Genomic DNA, 19258 nt, shown 5'->3' with positions numbered 1-19258 from the left:
CTTTGTCTCCATCCACCGGTGGAACCATAACATGGTCTTAGTGGACCTCTGTTCAAGCCTCTGGGATCTTGTCCCTCTCCTCAAAAATGTGCATTCCTCGGCCAATAACATCTGCAAGGAGAGTGAGTTTCAGGCTTTTATGGCAGGGCTTCGTTACACACAGTTCTCCAAAGACAAAGCGGTGATGTGGCCACACCCAAAATTTGAGGCTAAAGTGGTCTCTCAATTTCATTTAAACCAGGTGATATATTTGCCTGAGGTTTTTCCTAAGCCGAATTCATCTCCGGAGGAGCAGTGTCTTCACACATTGGACATCAGACAATGTCCGGCCTTTTATTTGGACAGGACTATATCTCATCGGTTTGTGTCGTATGAAGGGGCAGGCAGTCTCCTCACAGACACTTTCTAAGTGGATAACTTCTTGCATCAAAACTATATATGACACAGCTTCAGCTACGCCCCCTCTCTGGGTGTGAGTTTATTCTATGAGAGTGCAAGCTACTTCGATAGCATTCTTCAGTGATGTCTCAACATTGTATAATTGCAGGGCTGCCATGGGGTTGTCAATATGTACAATATGAACCGTTATGCCATTATCATGGCATCCAAAGCAGATGCAGACTTTGGGAAGGCATTCCAGCAGTCCGTGTTTAAGTAGACTCAGAACCCCACCTCCTGTGGATTCTGTTTGTGACTCACCTAAGTGGTATACATGACTGTATATACTCAAAGAAGAAAAAAGGGCATGTTAATTGTGGTTCTTTGAGATGGGACGCTAATGTGTATTCCACGATCCATCCCCTCTGCATCGGAGACTAGTCTCTTGGCGTTAGGTGTGAAGGAATTGAGTGAGGTCAGGGCGGCACCTCCTCATATAGCCGTGGGAGAGGCTATGGCCACAAGGCATGAACGCCACCCCTTTATGGGTACTGCTAGGCAAACTTCTCTGGCTCCAATGCTCTGGGTGCACACAAACCTCAGTGTGATGTCTGCATCACATCTCAAAGAACCACAGTGACTGTAAGTAACAGTTAATCTAAAACTAAATGAATATCTTTTCAACCTTTTTATGATTCTCTCTTCAGCCTCCCCATATCAAATAAGGGCCCCCAACCCAATCCTCTTTTCACTTTAAAAATAGGTGTGGATAGATACCAAGTCCACCTTCCAGGTGATGAAAGTTTCTTTCATCCACCAATAATAAAATCCTCCAACCGGTCTTCCAAGTTGCCAAACCATCCCCAAGTGCACCATGCCAAGAAACTCCAACACAGTCTCTGCCCAACTATTTAAAACCTTCCTGCACCACCCTCACCCCAAAAATGGCAAGACACTGTTTACCTTGATTTGGGGCCCTCTGCAGTATTACAAAAATAAATTGATGGCAACACTGATAACTGCTGATTATCCCTGCTTTACTCCCACTATGTAGAAAGGGCTATAGAGTCATCTGATTTTTATGCTTTTAATTTGAAAATTATCTTGATCTATTGAAATATACTTATTCCGGTCACTTTTAACAAAAAACATTATGAATTCTTTCTAAAATCCATTGCTCCAGATATTTAATAGTAGCTTTCAAAATGAAAAAAGTGGAAAAGACCTCATTATTGCTCACTTCTAAGAGACAGGTTTGTAGATGAAAGCAAGGGGCAAATAACCATATTTGTTGTCAGCAATGCTTTATGGGTTTCTGGAATTTGTAGCCAAGGTTGGGAAGAGTTCACTTTGTGCAGCAGTATAGTTGCGCTAGATTTTATAAGGTGTGTTGATTTGGGGAAAAAAGACATGCATCTGGCAAAATAGCTGTTCTGTAAAAGGATATGACATTCTGGATTTACTGTCACTGCCACCCACTGATTTAAATGAAGTGCAGGTTTTAATTTTTATAAAAGGAGGAAAATATGCCAAAGGCACATGAGTGCACCAGCTGTACTAGCAATAGGATCATGTTATTACAATTAACATAATGGTACTAGCAAAGGGTTTTTTCAAATTGGAATTGTTTGTGATCGTTTTATTTTTATCGTATTTTAAAGGTGGAAATATTGGAGAATACTTCACTCTAAATGATACTTCAGGAGAACTCTTGGCCACTCGTAGTTTAGACAGGGAGGATGCCAGCAACTTTACCCTCATTATTGCATGTCATGACCTGGGCAGCCCACCAAGAAGCTCAACAACACAGCTACAGATTACAGTCCTGGATGAAAATGACAACAGCCCTGTATTTGCAAAGAAGAACTATCAGACCTCTGTGACAGAAGACCTTAAGGAAGGATCCGTAGTTCTTGAGCTCTTTGCTTCAGATGAAGATGGTGGCCTGAATGGTGAGGTCATGTATTCACTGATTGATGACACCCTTGGAGCATTTACTGTTAACAGTACAACTGGCGCTATAGTTACTACGAAAGCACTAGACCGGGAGACTAAATCTCAGTATGCATTTAGAGCAGTGGCAAGTGACTGTAGCATCCAAGGCCCAAGAAGCACTACAGTTAACATTATGGTGCACATTGATGATGCCAATGACAATAGTCCCGTTTTTCTACAGAACCCTTTCAAAGTTTATGTGCCTCCTGAAACTTCTGTGAATCAGACAATAGCCACTGTGAGAGCTGCAGACGTGGATCTGGGGCCAAATGGTGCAGTGGTTTTTAATTTTGGAGTACCTGGAACTATGTTCCGTATTGACATCAATACAGGAGAGATTTATCTTCAAGAGCCATTGCCTTCTGATGGTTTCAGTTCCCACCTGCTGGTATTGGCTTCAGATCAGGGTGTCCCAGGTAGGACAGCCACAGCTCTATTGGCCATTTCCACAAGGGAACAAGAGGAGGTGATGTCATTCAGCCATAGTTTTTATGCAGTAACTGTGCCTGAAAACAGTGAAGCAGGTGGGTATCAGACTCTAACTCGTGGCTGTCAGAGACCAAAGTCCTAACCTGTTGGGCACTATTGAGGATGAAGTGTGTAGGGAGCCTTTTTCAATAACATGCAGCATCAGGGTAAAACTGGAATTGGACTATATGCAAACAGTACGTTAAGGAAAAAAACCTTCTCCCTGCCCAGTGCACCCTGGACCAAAGGGGAGCATGATGTGCTGTCTCAGAGGCGTAGTCGGGTTTCTGGTCCCTGCACACATACAACAGAGTGCCACTCATGTTAGGCAGGATTCTCCTTTTTCAAAGAGAAGAAAGAGATTCTGCACTGCATGTTCCTCCCTCACCATGGACAACCCTTGAGCATCTCTGCTCTGTATCTGCAAAGTGGCTGTAATGATGCATGCACAATTTTTATCCTCTGCAGTTTTCCTTGCCAACATGCATCTCCTTGGAATAAAGGCAAAATGTATCTGTCTCTGTGTGTGCTTGCGCAGATGTGTGTGTGTGTGTGCGTGTGTACCCAAACGAGACTGATTACATAATATGTCACTAATAGTTCACTTAAATAAATGCAGTGAAAGCTCAGATAAGATGAGAACTACTTCCACATGTCTGTTGCGATGTATGATTTTTGGCTTTAGCGAAATCCCTAGTGTATTGTAACTGCATTCAGAGATTTTCCAACACTTTCCTCACAGTTTCAACTTGCTAAAAGAATGTGTAGAAGTAGGCGGGGAATGCACAGAGGCTGAAATACATTCTTACTTAACAAGACATTGTGAAATTGGTAGATGTCTACAAGGGACAAGCAGTAGATAAAAGCCCACATTGTTAAATGACCCCTATAGATAAAAGCCAGATTCACTGCAGTCTCTGCCACCATTGGTGCTTTCAGGCTGTAGTGGAATAAAGTCGCTGGGGGAAAAGTTTGGGTTAGTGCAGCGAAGTCACAGTTTTGACCTGCTGGGAGCTGCTGTAAACTGATCAGAGTAGCCCATAAGACGTTCCACTGGATGTGTTCCTGCAGAGCACAGGACAAGAATTAATACTATCCCTGTCCCCAAGGGGGGGGGGGAGGGCTGTCCCCTGTGTCATCACAGCAGCTGGAAGATACGATTCTCATTTCCTGGAGTCTAGGATTTTTTGGTTTTGCTTGTTTGTTTTTATCTGGCCCCACCTCTTCTTCCATGCTTTAACCAAACAGTTGTGAATTCAGCTGTGACATTTTAACTGATGGTCCCTAGAATTATACATTATGGGGTAGTGAGGGCAAGACGTTCTCAGTGGAGGGTCCTGGACTCTTGATTTTGCTGCTGCTTTGGCCCAGTAATAAATAAATTAATTAATTAATAATAGCTCTTACATAGCACTTTTCTTCAGTGGCTGTCAAGGCCTGATGACCTTCAGGGTGTGTTGCAGGAGCCCAGTTAGTCAGGTTTTTCCATACGGTTGTGGAAGAGTGCCTTGTGGGGATCTCAGTTTTTTGTATTATTGTTGGTACTGCATTGTTTGTTTAACCTGTATACATTTAAAGAAAGAAAATCAAAATATCCTTTCAGTAATGGATAAGCTTTTGTGATTCTGCATGTGCCTAATTACAGATATAGTAATGGGACAGGTTAGGCAACCCAGCCTCAAATTATGGAAATCCCCCAAGGAATTGTGGTAAGAGAATACCATAGTCAGATGGCCTCCCACTAAATGTATTGCAAACATAAATAGCAGTAAATTTAAATTATTTTGATTAAAGGAAGTTTAAAGAAGCTTCAGGGTAAATCAGAAGATTTCAGCCTGAAAGCTTACTGTGTATAGTAAGAAAACTATAGGGTACGGAAGAGCAAGTTCTTTTATGTATTCTTTTATGAGATGCTCCTATCAAGTAATAGTTCTGTTTCTCTTCGAATTATTTTATGTGATTTCAATAAATACAAAAACATACTAATTTAATTTTCTTTGTCAGAAAAAGTTATGACTATAATTAAACCCTCTAAAGGATTTGGTATGCTAGCTACAGTTCTGATTCTAAAACCCTTACTCCATATGAATAATACTTACTCTCCCACCCAGTCCCATGGAAGTATTTACATTATAAAATTCAATATTAATGTAATCAGGATTAACAAATAACATTTTATCTCATACGTGTTAGTTCCATTTTCAACCACGCAGTGGCAAAACTTCACTGTAGTTAGACAAGAATCAAAGCAATATCAACAGTGAAGCCTGATATCCTTGCTCAGTTTTTACTCAGTAGTTATCCAGACAAACTCTTACTTAGGTAAAAACCTCAGGATTTCTTCAACTAAAATGTTTGGACCCAAGTTTGGTGACCTTCATATTATTCCCCTAGTTTAGTTTTGCATCATATTAAATATTTTATACACTGTATCGCAACAGGCACTTTTAGAAGTCAATTAATAAATAATCAAGTCAATGCACTCCGTAAAGTGCAAAAAACCTTTTCATTGTTCACCATGTCTGCCTCCAGTTGAATTATAGTTTGTATAGAGCCCTCTGGGTGTCAGATTCCCCAATAAAAACAGTCACAGCTGCTAGGTCTGCAGGATTCTTTTATTATTTTTGAATACATATAAGGTACCTGGGCTGGACATTTATTTACCCCTCTTTTATTCTCTGTGCTCCATGAGCCTTTTCTTTATTATCCACCCAAGAAATCTATCCTCAAACACAAAGGCAAAAGTCAGACAAATTTAGAGGAAAAAGTGGCATCCCTGGTTCCAATGTCCAGATTACAAAAGAGAGGAGAAAGGAAAGAAAACAATATGGGTATATGTTATTGTTTCATGGATAAACACAGGTCTCCCAGTAACTTGGACTGTAGCAGTAGATCAGTTCTGAGTTGTGCATGTGTGTCTCAAGCCAGAATATGACCCAGGGTTTTTATGTCTGTTTTGACTCCTGTTCTTTAGAAAAAGCACACATACTATACAAACTGTGCATTTCAGGTACTTGGTTGTTTAGTACAGGTTGAGGTAATTTAACATAATGTTAAGATGCTTCTGATTTAACAGACAAAGCAGGGAAATTCTAAGTTAAGGCACTGGCCACTGCCTTGCCTTGCCCTGTTATGCTTGACTGGTTTGGAAGTTTCAGACGCAGTTGGATATTGTGTCCCTTATTTGAGGCAGTACCTATGCACAATGGACAGAGTCAAGTAAGTTTAGAATTGTAGCTCTTTGAGACAGAGACTGCTTTTTGCTGTACATCTAGTTTTACCTCATTCGGGACTTCAAGATTTGGCCTCATCAATTTAAGATACCAAAAGACACTATCCAAAGTGAAAATGAACTGTACGGAAACTGCAACATTTTGTTGTTTAAATGCAAGCCATATTACTATCACAGTGTGGCCAAAAAGCATCAGAAACCACAGAAATGCCACTTCTTTGCCCTCTACCAAAAAAGGTATTGACAGTTTTAACAGCATTAAAAAAAGGCGTCTGGGCTGGAAATTGGTAGACCCAGAGCAGGGATTTGATTGACCCAGTTGTTATACCCGGAAAAACAATGTATCAAATGGTAATACTGATGCAGCCATTTTTTTTTTTTGGCATTTTTTTCTCTTGCTCCTTTCAAAAATCAGGCAGAGGATGTTGTGAACACAGGACGTAGGGACGTGTCCTTCAGACACTGGATGCTGTGAACAATGGTAAATGTTGGCTGCTGGATTGAATAAAAATTGTACAGTTGTGAACGTGGGACTAGCTGTCCCTGTGATCCAAAAAGGGGCCTATGTTTAATTTCTAGAAACAATGCATTTCTCATTCTCACCTTTAGCCTTACACACATACAAATCATATATGTGATTTCTTTTGTGATTGGTCCTACAAGTGTCCTAAGTAATGTAAAAAGTTCAGAAGCCACAATGGACATATTTCCCCCACAAGTGTTTCTGGTTTATGTTGCCATGCTTAAGAGCAAATGACTAACCAGTTAACATAACATTTCCTGTGTTTAAAAAAAAAACAGTAACAAGTACTAAGCGTGTGATTTTTGTAGTTAAAGGTAAATTATACTGTGATGGCACAGTCCTGCCCAAAATCTAGGACATTTTATATTAACAGCATGCCTCCTGTAATGTAGTAAAATAATGTAAGCTTATAATGCCATTTGGAAGAGGTCAAGTTACACAGTAGTCTGATTCCATGACAGTTGGTTAAAATCAATTGTCGTGTGCTAAATGGCTTCATAACTGGCTTGAGAAGAACAACCATTTGGAAATCTTGATAATGTTTTTTGAACTTTGTCTCAGTTTATGTTGAGCATGATGCTTCTGAGCAGGATAATACATTCAATTTCATATGTATTTTCTGCTCCTATTGCAAACAGCATTTTTATTTCATGCCTTTTCTGTGCTGTGTCAGATCAGTACTGTTTTCGTTGAATTTAAGATTCTTCATGAACAATAAAATGCCCTTATTTTCTTTGATGCTAACACCATATTGCATATCTCTATGCACCCTGTTACGGCACTAAAAGCTATTGTGAGTTGTATTCAGATTGTGTCTACTTAAGATTGATTGATGTATTCATTTAGAATTAAAGTGTCCACCATTACAAAACTCTGGGCTACTGTACATAAGTAAACGAAAATTAAATAATCCCTTCCCAGTTGCTCAGAGATATCAGTCATGCTTAATACCCTCATAAAAGCCCCTCTTCGCCCGCTCCTGCCCCAAAGAGTTTGTGAAAGGATGAGGGTAAAATGACCAAAGATGGAGAAACTTGTGTAGGAAGGACCTACACCAAGCCTTGAATACAGCCAGAGATAGATTCCTGTAGACAGCCTCAGGGAGGGAGTTCCATAAATAGTGTCTCTGAAATAAGAAGGTCTAGCCATCAAGCCAGTGGAGGTGTGCAGAGAGCAAGGATCAAGGATTGTTGACCTTTAGAGCATGCTGCAAAATCCATCATTTTGCCAAGGGAGCAGCAGATGTTGGGGCTCAACAAGAGTGTTTGTTGATGGGGCAATGGAGGTTGGTGGGGAAGTTCCTGTCTATTAAGTTGTGATGTGGGTGGAATTTTGTTGAGTGGTTGTTGCTGGTTTTGTTTTTGTTGTGTGCTATTTTAAATAATGTTAAAAGCACCCAGAGTGGCAGATGGGCACCTTTGCATGCATTGTTATTAATCACAGTAAATCTATAAGTAATAAAGATAAGATAAGATCTTGCAAAGTTGACTCTATTAAAAACTATTGATGCTTCTGTAGGAACCTCACTTTTGACTGTAGAAGCTTATGATGATAATTTACTGGGAAAAGGCATAAAATACAGGCTATTCAGTGACAATGAAGATATTTTCTCGATACACCCCATCACAGGTAAATTAATTTATTTAAATTTGTTTTAAAGGCATGTTTAAGGCTTTTGATATCTGAATAAACATTAAATTATGTACAAAGTGTTTCCATGTTGGGATTGCTTTTATACCAAAACATTTTCATTAATGATGTTAGTTTAAATCAAAAACTAGTAGAAGTGGGTGATAGGCAGTTAAGTGTAACAAACATCTGTTGCCATAAGAACCATTTTTATATGTCATAGATATACACATGCCTTTTGTCTACAGTTAACCTAGAATACATGGCCTGATTCTCCTCTTATCATAGGGTAAATCATTAGTAATGTCATTGACATCAGTGGAGTTACATACTTGTAAAATTCTTGTGAGAGGAAAATCATGCCCAAGAGTATTCCTCTTTAAAACTCTTCTGTTCTTCAAGTATATGCAGCTGTGTATTTCACTTAGGGGTGTGTGTACCCACCGCACCAGAGCCAGAGAATTTTGCTAGCAGTACCTGTAGAGGGGTGGTGCTCGCACCTCATGGCTAGAGCCCCTCCCCTGCCTGTATGAGGTGGTGCCACCCCAGGCCCCCTCAGTTCCTTGTTACCTTCCATGGCTGGAGTTGGGGCTCTTAATCTCGCAATTTTTCACTATTTCTTAATGACTTTTTCTAGTTGTATATGTTTAGTAGTACCCTAAGGGTTAGTTAGATTTAGTGTTAGTTGCATTTAATTAAATATTCCCCTGTGATGCTCTCACCATTGTCCGTCATGTGGGGGAGCAATCCCAGCAACGATCCCCAGTTGCAGTGTTTGCTTTGCAGCGTAAGACCCATCTCAAAGAGCGGTGTGCAGTTTGTAGATTGTTCACAAAACAGACTCTGGTGGCTAGGACCTTCTCCTGAAGCAGCACATGCTCAACCAAGCCATGTGGCCTGCTTCAGCACCGAGGCCCTCATCAGATTGGCGATCACTCTCAGGTTCTGAGAGTGTTGCTGTTTCATGCTCTGGAGCTGCCTCTTTGAAGAGGTGGAGGAGCTGTTCCTCATCAAGTGCACTGGGGAAAAGGTCCCATAAGACCAAGCAAGACCACTCCAGGTCTTGTGCGGAGTCCTCTGCCTCCTTCAGGAGATGCTAGTGCTGATGCATGGGCTGGCGCAGGTGCCTCTAACTGTTCCATGGTAGGACACAGGTTGGTTAGAGCCCCGGTTCTGGCCCCAGGACATCCTTTGAGTCCAGTACCAATGAGGGTGATGTCGGCATCGGCTGTTTGCATGCTGGCAGCATACCAGGCAGCTATGGATCACCCCTGCCTGTCCAGCTCAATCTTTCCCTTGGTCCAGGACTTTGCCAGGATTACATCATTTATAGCCCTGTTGGCTGGTCAAGCTGCTGAACCTTTGTGTCCATCAGCACTGTACCCTGATGTTCCCTTTCCATAATCTGTGGAAGCAGGTCCAGTGCCAGGCTTGATGCAAGGGACCTTCTTAGCACCAGGAAGATCCTTGGCCCTGTTGCATTCAGCATTGCCAATGTTACTGTGGTGGCTCTCACTGCCCTCCACTTCGGCACCGTCAGCTACCTATCATGCTGCCTCTTCCAGCTCCACCTGTCCAGGAGCAGGAGCCAGCCTTGGTGCAGTTAACTGAATATTCTTAATCCCAGGACAATTTGGCACGGCCTGGCTCCTCTTCTCCTTCAGTATCTAAGGCTCTTCTTTGAGTGAAGGTAAGAAGGAACTGAGGGGGCACGGGGTTCGCTTGGCCCTATATACTGGCGCTATGTGCGCACAGCACCAGAGTGCACCAGAGCAAACAACTTGTGGGTATTCTCCTGCAGGAACTCGGCCAGAATGCCCAGGGCAGCAGCCACAAGCTGCAAAAGATCCTGACAGGCCTTGAAATAAAACGATTACTAACATTTCCGTAACTGTTGTTCTTCAAGACGTGTTGTGCACATCCATTCCATTGTAGGTGTGTGTGCACCACAAGCACAGTCGCCGGAAATTTTTCCCTCCGTGGTATGCCAGAGATTTAATAAGACCTTTGCTGTGTATTAAATGACTATCAGTTGACTGTTAAAAACTTACTTCCTTCTGACTAACTATTTACAAGACACGTATCTACAGCTTAGTTAAACCTTAAGCTTGTTTTTAATCATGAGTTATTAACATACAACTGTCTTATTTAATATATATTAAATAAACATTTGGGAACTTTTTATAAGGCATTATTAAAATATGCTTTTGTAATAAGAAATATAGAACCAGTGGCAGAACCCAGGTAAATTAGGGGATTGTAGCCACCAAAAAAATCCAATAGTTTTCCACCTAGATTGCCTTCTGAAATGTTTTTTATTTTGGAGTAACCACCCTGGAATGAAATGGCACTCACTTAGCCTAATTATTTAGAAGACTAACATTAATCACCCTTGTTTGAAAATCTTGGCAATAACATTTTAGATCTACATTTGTGTTGTAGTTTCTTCCTTTAGTTATACATATATTTTCCTTTGTATTCTTTTATTGGATATATTGAACAGTTATTGTTTTCTTTATTGCACAGTATGTGTCCTCACTTTTAACAGTTTATTTTTCCTAAATATGTATATAACCTGTCCTCCTTTAAATTCTTTTTGGAAAATAAAACAGGTGAACTCACAGTGAAAGAGCCAAAGTTTCTTGACCATGAAGTCAAGAGTAAAGTGCATCTCGTTGTTTTGGCTGAAAATGGCTTGAATTCAGCACACTGTGGAGTGACAGTTTGGGTGCAAGATGTGAATGATAATGCACCTAAATTTGAGCAAAGCTCTTACAAAACATCGGTGTGGGAAGGCCAAATCTACAATACATATGTCATGCAGGTAACGGGGAATACATATTTACAAACCTATTTCTGCAGTTAGAATTAAGAATAGCCAAACTTAGGCCACAGTCCAGCAGTGTATTCATTGGGCTTCCCCCTGTTCAAGATGCATATGTCTTCTTTAATGTTGCTGCTGCCTTGCCTGGAAACCTAAAATTTATAATTATTTTGGCTGCATTAGAGCTCAACGTTCAGTTCAGTTTTTATCAAATTAGGCCAATATCCTTTAGCTTCTGACTGATTGTAGAAATAGAAACTAAATTCAACTTTCTTGTTGTCTTCCTCTGCTTCTAACAAAAAGCAATTCTTGCTCATGAATGGTAGTCAGAGAATGATTGTTCAAGGCTAGTTCATATTTCAGCATAGATAGATTCTTGCTCCCAGCAGTGTCTCTAGAGTTTGTCACTTTAAAATTAATCCATTCAGCTCCAGTCAGGAGTAAAATCCTTTTGTCAGATCTAAGCATCTGATTTTAAATCTGCTGCTGAAAGAGTAACTCATCTTATTGTATGTGTGAAAATGCTCCTTCCTCTGAACATTCTTCAAAAGTGTTTCCAGCTGTTCCAGTTTGTTTCCAGCTGTTCATGCGCTATATCTATGTTGGAGCAAAAGAGGGGCATTATTTGGAGTAGAAAGGAGAACAGTTTTCTCCACGCTTCCCCTCCCATTTCTCCCATTGCAAGGTACGTCAGAATGAAGGTCATGTTAGGACCTGAAGATGTTCCTCCTCTGAGAATAAATAAATGGAATGCAACAACTGCCCTGAATGTGAAGCCACTAGGGAGTTTAGAGAAACATATGTCTGCTAATGGAAAAAAAAATGACAAAGCAATCAAATGTGTCTGGAATAATCTGGATCCTGTAAAATGTGTCTCGTGCTTAACAGTAGGAAAAAGAACCAGTGAGGACTCTTCAAGGAGGCTGGGGAAATGTTCTCTATCTTGAGAATCCTGGACTGGTATCTTTTCCTGGTGCCGAACATTGGTTATTCAGCTAGTTTTATATTCTATTTCTGCTCCTTTTCCACTATTCTTTATTCCTTTAGATTTAAACAATAATTCATAATAGCCTACAGAAAGATGCCTTAAGCATTAATAATTATTATTTCATTTATTTGTAATAGCGCTTAGGGTCTCCTGACCAGGGCTCAGGACCCTATTGTGCTAGTGACTGTACACACACGTAACAGAGACTGACAATCTACTAATAGCCCTGGTCTACACTACAGGGTTAGGTTGATTTAGCCGCGTTCAGTCGATTTTATAATGAATGCGTCTACACAAGCAACCCCGTTCCGTCGACCTAAAGGGCTCTTAAAATCGACTTCTGTACTCCTCCCCGGCAAGGGGAGTAGCTCTAAAATCGACCTTGCTAGGTCGAATTTGGGGTAGTGTTGACACAAATCGACGTTATTGGCCTCCGGGAGCTATCCCAGAGTGCTCCAATGTGACCGCTCTGGACAGCACTTTCAACTCCGATGCACCAGCCAGGTACACACAAAAAGCCCCAGGAACTTTTGGATTTAATTTCCTATTTGGTCAGCCTGGCGAGCTCAGCAGCACAGGTGACCATGCAGTCTTCCCAGAATCGCAAATGAGCTCCAGCATGGAGCGAACGGGAGAAACTGGATCTGATTGCTGTATGGGGAGAAGACTCTGTGCAGGCAGAACTCTGATCAAAAAGAAGAAATGCTAATATATATGCCAAAATCGCACAGGGCATGTTGGAGAGAGGCTACAACAGGGACACACAGCAGTGCCACGTGAAAGTGAAGGAGCTCAGGCAAGCCTACCAAAAGACAAAGGAGGCAAATGGTCGCTCCGGGTCAGAGCCCCAGACATGCCGCTTCTATGATCAGCTGCATGGCATTCTAGGGGGAGACCCTACCACTACCCCACCACTGTCCATGGACACCTTCAAGGGGGGAGTCTCACGCAACAGGGAGGAGGATTTTGTGGATGAGGAGGAGGAGGAGAATGTGCAGCAGGCAAGTGGTGAATCCGTTCTCCCTGGCAGCCAGGACCTTTTCATCACCCTGGAGTCAATACCTTCCCAAGGCAGAATCCCCGACCCTGACGGCGGAGAAGGCACCTCTGGTGAGTGCACATTTGTAACTACACTACAGGGTTTAAAAGCAATAGTGTTTAATGTTCGATTTTCCCCGAAGACTCGGGATGCATTCGCGGCCAGTACAGCTACTGGAACAGTCTGTTAACATGTCTGGGGATGGAGCAAGAATCCTCTAGGGACATCTCCATGAAGCTCTCCTGGAGGTACTCTGAGAGACTTTGCAGAAGGTTTCTGGGGAAGGCTGCTTTATTTGGTCCTCCAAAGTAGGACACTTTAACCACACCAAGCCAGTAGCAAGTAGTCTGGAATCATTGCAGCACAAAGCTTGGCAGCGAATGGTCCTGGGTTTTGGTCGCATTCAAGCAACATTCAGTCTTTATCTTTCTGTGTTAGCCTCAGGAGAGTAATATAATTCATGATCACCTGGTTGAAATAGGGGAACTTTTGTAAGGGAACAGTAAAAGGACACTGTTCATGCTGGGCTGTTTGCGCTTGGCTAAAAGGAATCATCCCATAGCCATGCAGTGGGGGGAGGGGTGAAGGGATCATCCCAAATAGCCATGCGGAGGGGTGGGGGGAAGCTGTGTGCTGCACATCCACCCGAAAACCGCAGCTCCTCCTTTTAGATGGCAAACCTAACCAGCATTGCTTGCTATAGGAAAGGAGGACACAGCAGTTTGAAACCATTTCCACATGTTATGAAGGCAATAGAAGCCAGTACCCTTTGGCTTACCATGGCTGCCTGGAAACTGAATTCTGTTGCCCAGCTGTGTGTGATGTGTCACCATACCGACAGGCACTCAATATAAAAGGCAAAATGCGACCTTGTACCCAAAGCACATGTGCTGTCTGCTGTGAATTGCTTGATTCACTGTGAAAGAGTCTCCCTTTTGTTCTCAGAAACGTATCATCTTAAATTTTACACTCCCTTTTTATCCACCTGTAGATGCAAATATTTCTATACTCCCCCTATCATCTCCGTCCCTGAGGTTATCACAGATTAGAGGGCAAAAAAAACCGCACTCTCGATGACATGTTTTCCAAGCTCATGCAGTCCTCCTGCACTGATTGGGCACAGCTGAATGCATGGTAGCATTCAGTGGCAGAGTCCAAGAAAGCATGAAGTGAGCACGATGAGAAGAGGGAGGATGCTGAGGCTAATGGGGGAGCAAACGGACATGCTCAGGCATCTGGTGGAGCTGCAGGAAAGCCAACAAGAGCACAGACCGCCACTGCAACCACTGTACAACCGCCTGCCCTCCTCCCCAAGTTCCATATTCTCCTCACCCAGACGCCCAAGAACACGGGAGTGGGGAGGCTCCGGGCACCCAGCCACTCCACCCCAGAGGATGGCCCAAGCAACAGAAGGCTGTCATTCAAACAGTTTTGATTTGTAGTGTGGCTACAATAATGCATGGTTTCACAACAATAGTGACTTTATTTTCTTTACCAGCTGTGATTGAAGGGGGGAGGGTGGTTGGCTTACAGGGAATTAAAATCAACAAAAGGGGCGGGTCTGGATCAAGGAGAAACACACACAACTGTCACACCGTAGACTGGCCAGTCATGAAACTGGTTTTCAAAGACTCTCTGATGTGCAGCGCACCTTCCTGTACTCTTCTAATCGCCCTGGTGTCTGGCTGTTCAAAATTGACAGCCAGGTGATTTGCCTCAACCTCCTACCCTGCCATAAATATCTTCCCCTTACTCTCACAGATATTATGGAGCACACAGCAAGCAGTAATAACAATGGGAATATTGGTTGCACTGAGATCTAATCTAGTCAGCAAACAGCGCCAGCAAGCTTTTAGATGTCCAAAGGCACATTCTAGCACCATTCTGCACTTGCTCAGCCCATAGTTGAACTGTTCCTTGCTACTGTCCAGGCTGCCTGTGTATGGCTTCATGAGCCATGGGAGCAAGGGGTAGGCTGGGTTTCCAAGGATAACTGTAGGCATTTCAACATCCCCAACGGCAATTTTCTGGTCTGGGAAGTAAGTCCCTTCTTGCAGCTGCTCAAACAGCCCAGAGTTCCTAAAGATGCGAACGTCATGCACCTTTCCCAGCCATCCCTTGTTGATGTAGGTGAAACGTTCCTTGTGATCCACCAGTGCTTGCAGCACCATTGAGAAGTATCCCTTGCGGTTTACGTACTGGTTGGCAAGGTGGTCCGGTGCCAAGATAGGCATATGCGTTCCATCTGTTGCCCCACCACAGTTAGGGAACCCCATTGCAGCAAAGCCATCCACTATGACCTGCACATTTCCCAGAGTAACTACCCGTGATAGCAGAACATCAGTGATTACATTGGCTACTTGAATCACAGCAATCCCCACAGTAGATTTGCCCACTCCAAATTGATTCCCGACTGACCGGGAGCAGTCAGGCATTGCAAGCTTCCACAAGACTATTGCCACTCACTTCTCAACTGCCAGGGCAGCTCTCATCTTGGTATTCCTGCGCTTCAGGGTGGGGAAAAGAAACTCACAGAGTTCCAGGAAAGTGGCCTTATGCACGCGAAAGTTTCGCAGCCACTGGGAATCATCCCATACCTGCAAGACTATGCGGTCCCACCAGTCTGTGCTTGTTTGCCGAGCCCAGAATCGGCGTTCCACTGTATCATCCAACCCCACTGCCACCATGATGTCCCAATTGCCACAGCCCATGCTTTCAGGAATGTCTCTGTCCATGTCCTCCTCATAATCGTCCTCGTGCTGCCATCTCTTAGCCAGGTTCTGCACATACTGCAGTATAATGCACAAGGTATTTACAATGCACGCAACAGCAGTGGTGAGCTGAGCGGGCTCCATGCTTGCCTTGCTATGGCGTCTGCATGGGTAACCCCGGAAAAAAGGCCTCAAAATGATTGTCTGCAGTTGCTTTCACAGAGGGAGGGAAGGGAGACTGACGACATGTACCCAAAACCACCAGTGACAATGTTTTTGCCCCATCAGGCATTGGGAGCTTAACCCAGAATTCCAATGGGCAGCGGAGACTGCGAGAACTGTGGGATAGCTTCCCACAGTGCACCGCTCCATGATTAGATGCTAGCCACGGTAGTGAGGACGCATTCCGCCGACTTAATGCGCTTAGTGGGGACATACACAATCGACTGTATAAAATCGATTTCTAAAAATAGACTTCTATAAAATCGACCTAATTTCACAGTGTAGACATACCCATAGTAACCACGCAGCAGCATAGAAATAATCAAATACATAAGAACAGATCAACTCAGCCACCTCTTGCTTTATTGTTTGAAATTTCAGTTCTGCAGCAGAATGTATTAATAGAAGAAAATTGAGTTGTTTTCATTTTGTAAAAATATTTCCATTCATCGTGGGCTTGGTAACTTCCCCTGGGCTAATCCACAAAATTTGGGGCCTAAACTATTTGATTGTCCCTTTTAATCTGTGTGGCCAAAATGCAGCTAACTGGCAGAAACAAATATATGTGATGTAACACTTTGCTTTTTGAAATTGCAGTTTGTTATCTGAGATTAAGCATGGATCTTCTTCCCAAACAGATTTTTGCAGCTGACCTTGACAGTGGGCTAAATGGAGAAATTGAGTATTCAATTTTATCTGGTAATGAAAACAAAACATTCCTGATTGATTCAACAAGGGGGATTTTAGCAACTAATGCAATCCTGAATCACGAAGACATTTCATCATACAGGTTGTGTACAGTGTCTGCATAAAATATATATTGTTGCTAATTGTGTTTACCTCAAATTGATATTGCTCATGCTGTCTGTCTTAGGGTTTTATACTGCTGCCCATCTCTGTCTATTGGGAACACCCACCTTGTAATAGCAATATTACAATATTGCAATATTGACAAATTCACTATTGTCAATAGCAATAGTGAATGTTATCACGGAGTACTTCTCTGTTTTTGGAGTAAAAACATAACCTTGTTAAATCAGCTAGAGCACACACTGACACAAAAGCACGATAGATCTTTCAAGATACCCTGTTTACGTTGACATATGGCCATGTGTGCAGGGGCAGGAATTGAATGTCAAGAAAGGTCATTCAGAATTACTCTTTTCTGTTCTTCAGCACTGTGGTCTTTTTTTTTTTTTTGGTAGAAGAAGCCATTTTTAACACAAAAAAGGAAGAGATTTTTAAGAGCCATTGTTGGCAGTTTCTTTTACAGTATGGCAGATACGTTTTCAATAGTGAGTGATATAATATTGTAGAATTTCAATGGGATGTGATGAAACAGCATTTCCAGCAGTTCCCACAGCTGCCTTCTTCTCTAGAATCCCAGCTTTCATTTTGAGAAAAATAGAGTAAGTTTCTAGCTGATATGGTTGGAAAGAATCCAACTGCTCATCGAAGTGTGTAAGAAAGAAAAGGTAGCATCATATAAAGAAGGTCTACACAGTCTGCTCTGAAAGACTGTTCATTTTGGTGTCATGAATGAATGGATGCAGGAAAGAATACCACCACTTACTTTTTCTCCCCAGTCAAGAAGCCGCCAAGCCCAAGGAGCCCACCTAGGCCTTTGTGCTACACTGAGGGGAAGCCAAGCCCAAGGAGCCATGCAGAGGTCATGGGTATATTTGGACCCTAGTCAGGGTGAGCCAAGCTCAGAGATCATTCATGGCATGATCCTGCTTTGAACAACTATGCCAACTACTGAGAATAGTGTCTTATTTCGGTACCTCAAGTGGGAGAAGTTTGGAAGATTACCATGAACATTCTTTTTCCAGTTCAACCCCTGCATGAAAGTACATTAAAGTCCATTGTGAAGTCTTTTCAGACAAATTCCCACTTCATTTAATAGGAAGTTTGCTTTCACATGGACAATAGGAGTGATCCCTTACAGCAGTAAGAACATTTCCTTGATTTCCACTTAATTAGCAAGAATTGTACAGCCAGTTTCCCTGCATAAACCCAGTTACATCAGTATCAACATAAAGAGAACACTGCTAATCCCAGAAATAGCAATGTGTTGACTGCTATAGTTAAGGTTGAATTTGTTCTTAATTCTGCTTTGACTATTGTTACCCAGGTTCTATCCATGTGGAAGGTACTAGAATTTTCATCTATAAGCTTTTTTGTACTTAGTTTTGTTGTGTTTCTCCTGCAACTCCCAGATTCATAATCAAGTGAACTTGACTCTTACATTACACATCATGCCATAATTAGAATTACAAGGTAAAGAAAGCATGCAAGTAAAGATATGTCAATTGTTTAGCATAGCAAACCAGCTTTATATACTACAGTTCTCTAAGAAATTAAATTACTGTATATTGTATCATTGAAATTGTGACTTTTTTCATATGGCTGTAGCACCAGCTAATGCATATACAAGTTCCCTTTTCCTACTGGGCCTCAGATTTTTAATTATCCAGTCAGAATTTAGAAAACGACATCAACTGTATTACCAGAATGTGACTTTTAAAAAATATCAGTATAATTATGGCAATAGTCTCCTATAGGAATGATTTTGTGTGAACATAATGCCCAGAATATTTCATTTAATTTATTTTTCATTTTCTCCTGAGCCAAGAGTATCCGCCATTATTTTTAATGTATCTACAATAGTAGAAAGATTTAGTTTGCTGAAATAATACTTTAAAAGGGTATTTGAAATGAATCTTCTAAAGGAAATTCTCAGTTAATGAAGCATTCATGTTGTTAATGTAATACCACCTACTTGTGTCCTTAAATGTGAATTTGCTTTTATTTAGTATTTAAATCAGAACCATAACATTCTTTTAATGTAAATTCTGTTTGATGTTTGTTTATATATCATTTCATTCTTAATAATCTGTGGTTTCTTATTTGTAGTAAAAGGAATCAGAAGAGCAACGGAAACTGTTCTAAAAAATGTTTTTCTGACTGTTTTTTTTTAAATGTTTTTCAAAATGGCCCAATTACATTTTTTCCTCTCAAAATTTGAAAACAGTTGCTTGTTTCAGCTAAATCAGACATTTTCATCACCCAGAATTTCTAAGTCCTTTGAAATAGAGGGTTTTAATAAAAGTGTTGACAGAACCTTAATTTTAATGTCTGGGCTGAGATGATTTTATGAGATTTTTTTTTCCATTGAAAATTATTATTTTTAGTAAAACATTTCCATGTGTACCTTGAAAATATTCATTCTCGACCAGATAGGCCTTC

At 41.7% G+C, this 19258-nt stretch overlaps 1 protein-coding gene across 1 annotated transcript in view; it reads left to right on the top strand.

The window, feature by feature from the left end:
* The window catches only part of DCHS2 (dachsous cadherin-related 2), a 236584-nt gene that overhangs the window by 199665 nt on the left and 17661 nt on the right, over nt 1-19258 (top strand). The window contains exons 13-16 of the mRNA XM_048847435.2: nt 2040-2897; nt 8115-8225; nt 10838-11049; nt 16648-16799. Of these exons, the coding sequence (XP_048703392.2) occupies nt 2040-2897; nt 8115-8225; nt 10838-11049; nt 16648-16799 (1333 nt within the window). The remainder of the gene's footprint in view (nt 1-2039; nt 2898-8114; nt 8226-10837; nt 11050-16647; nt 16800-19258) is intronic.

Source organism: Caretta caretta, chromosome 4, assembly GCF_965140235.1.
Source record: "Caretta caretta isolate rCarCar2 chromosome 4, rCarCar1.hap1, whole genome shotgun sequence".
In the NCBI taxonomy this organism is placed as follows: domain Eukaryota; kingdom Metazoa; phylum Chordata; order Testudines; family Cheloniidae; genus Caretta; species Caretta caretta.
Note: the sequence above shows the minus strand (reverse complement) of the source record. Positions and strands in the feature narration are given on the sequence as shown.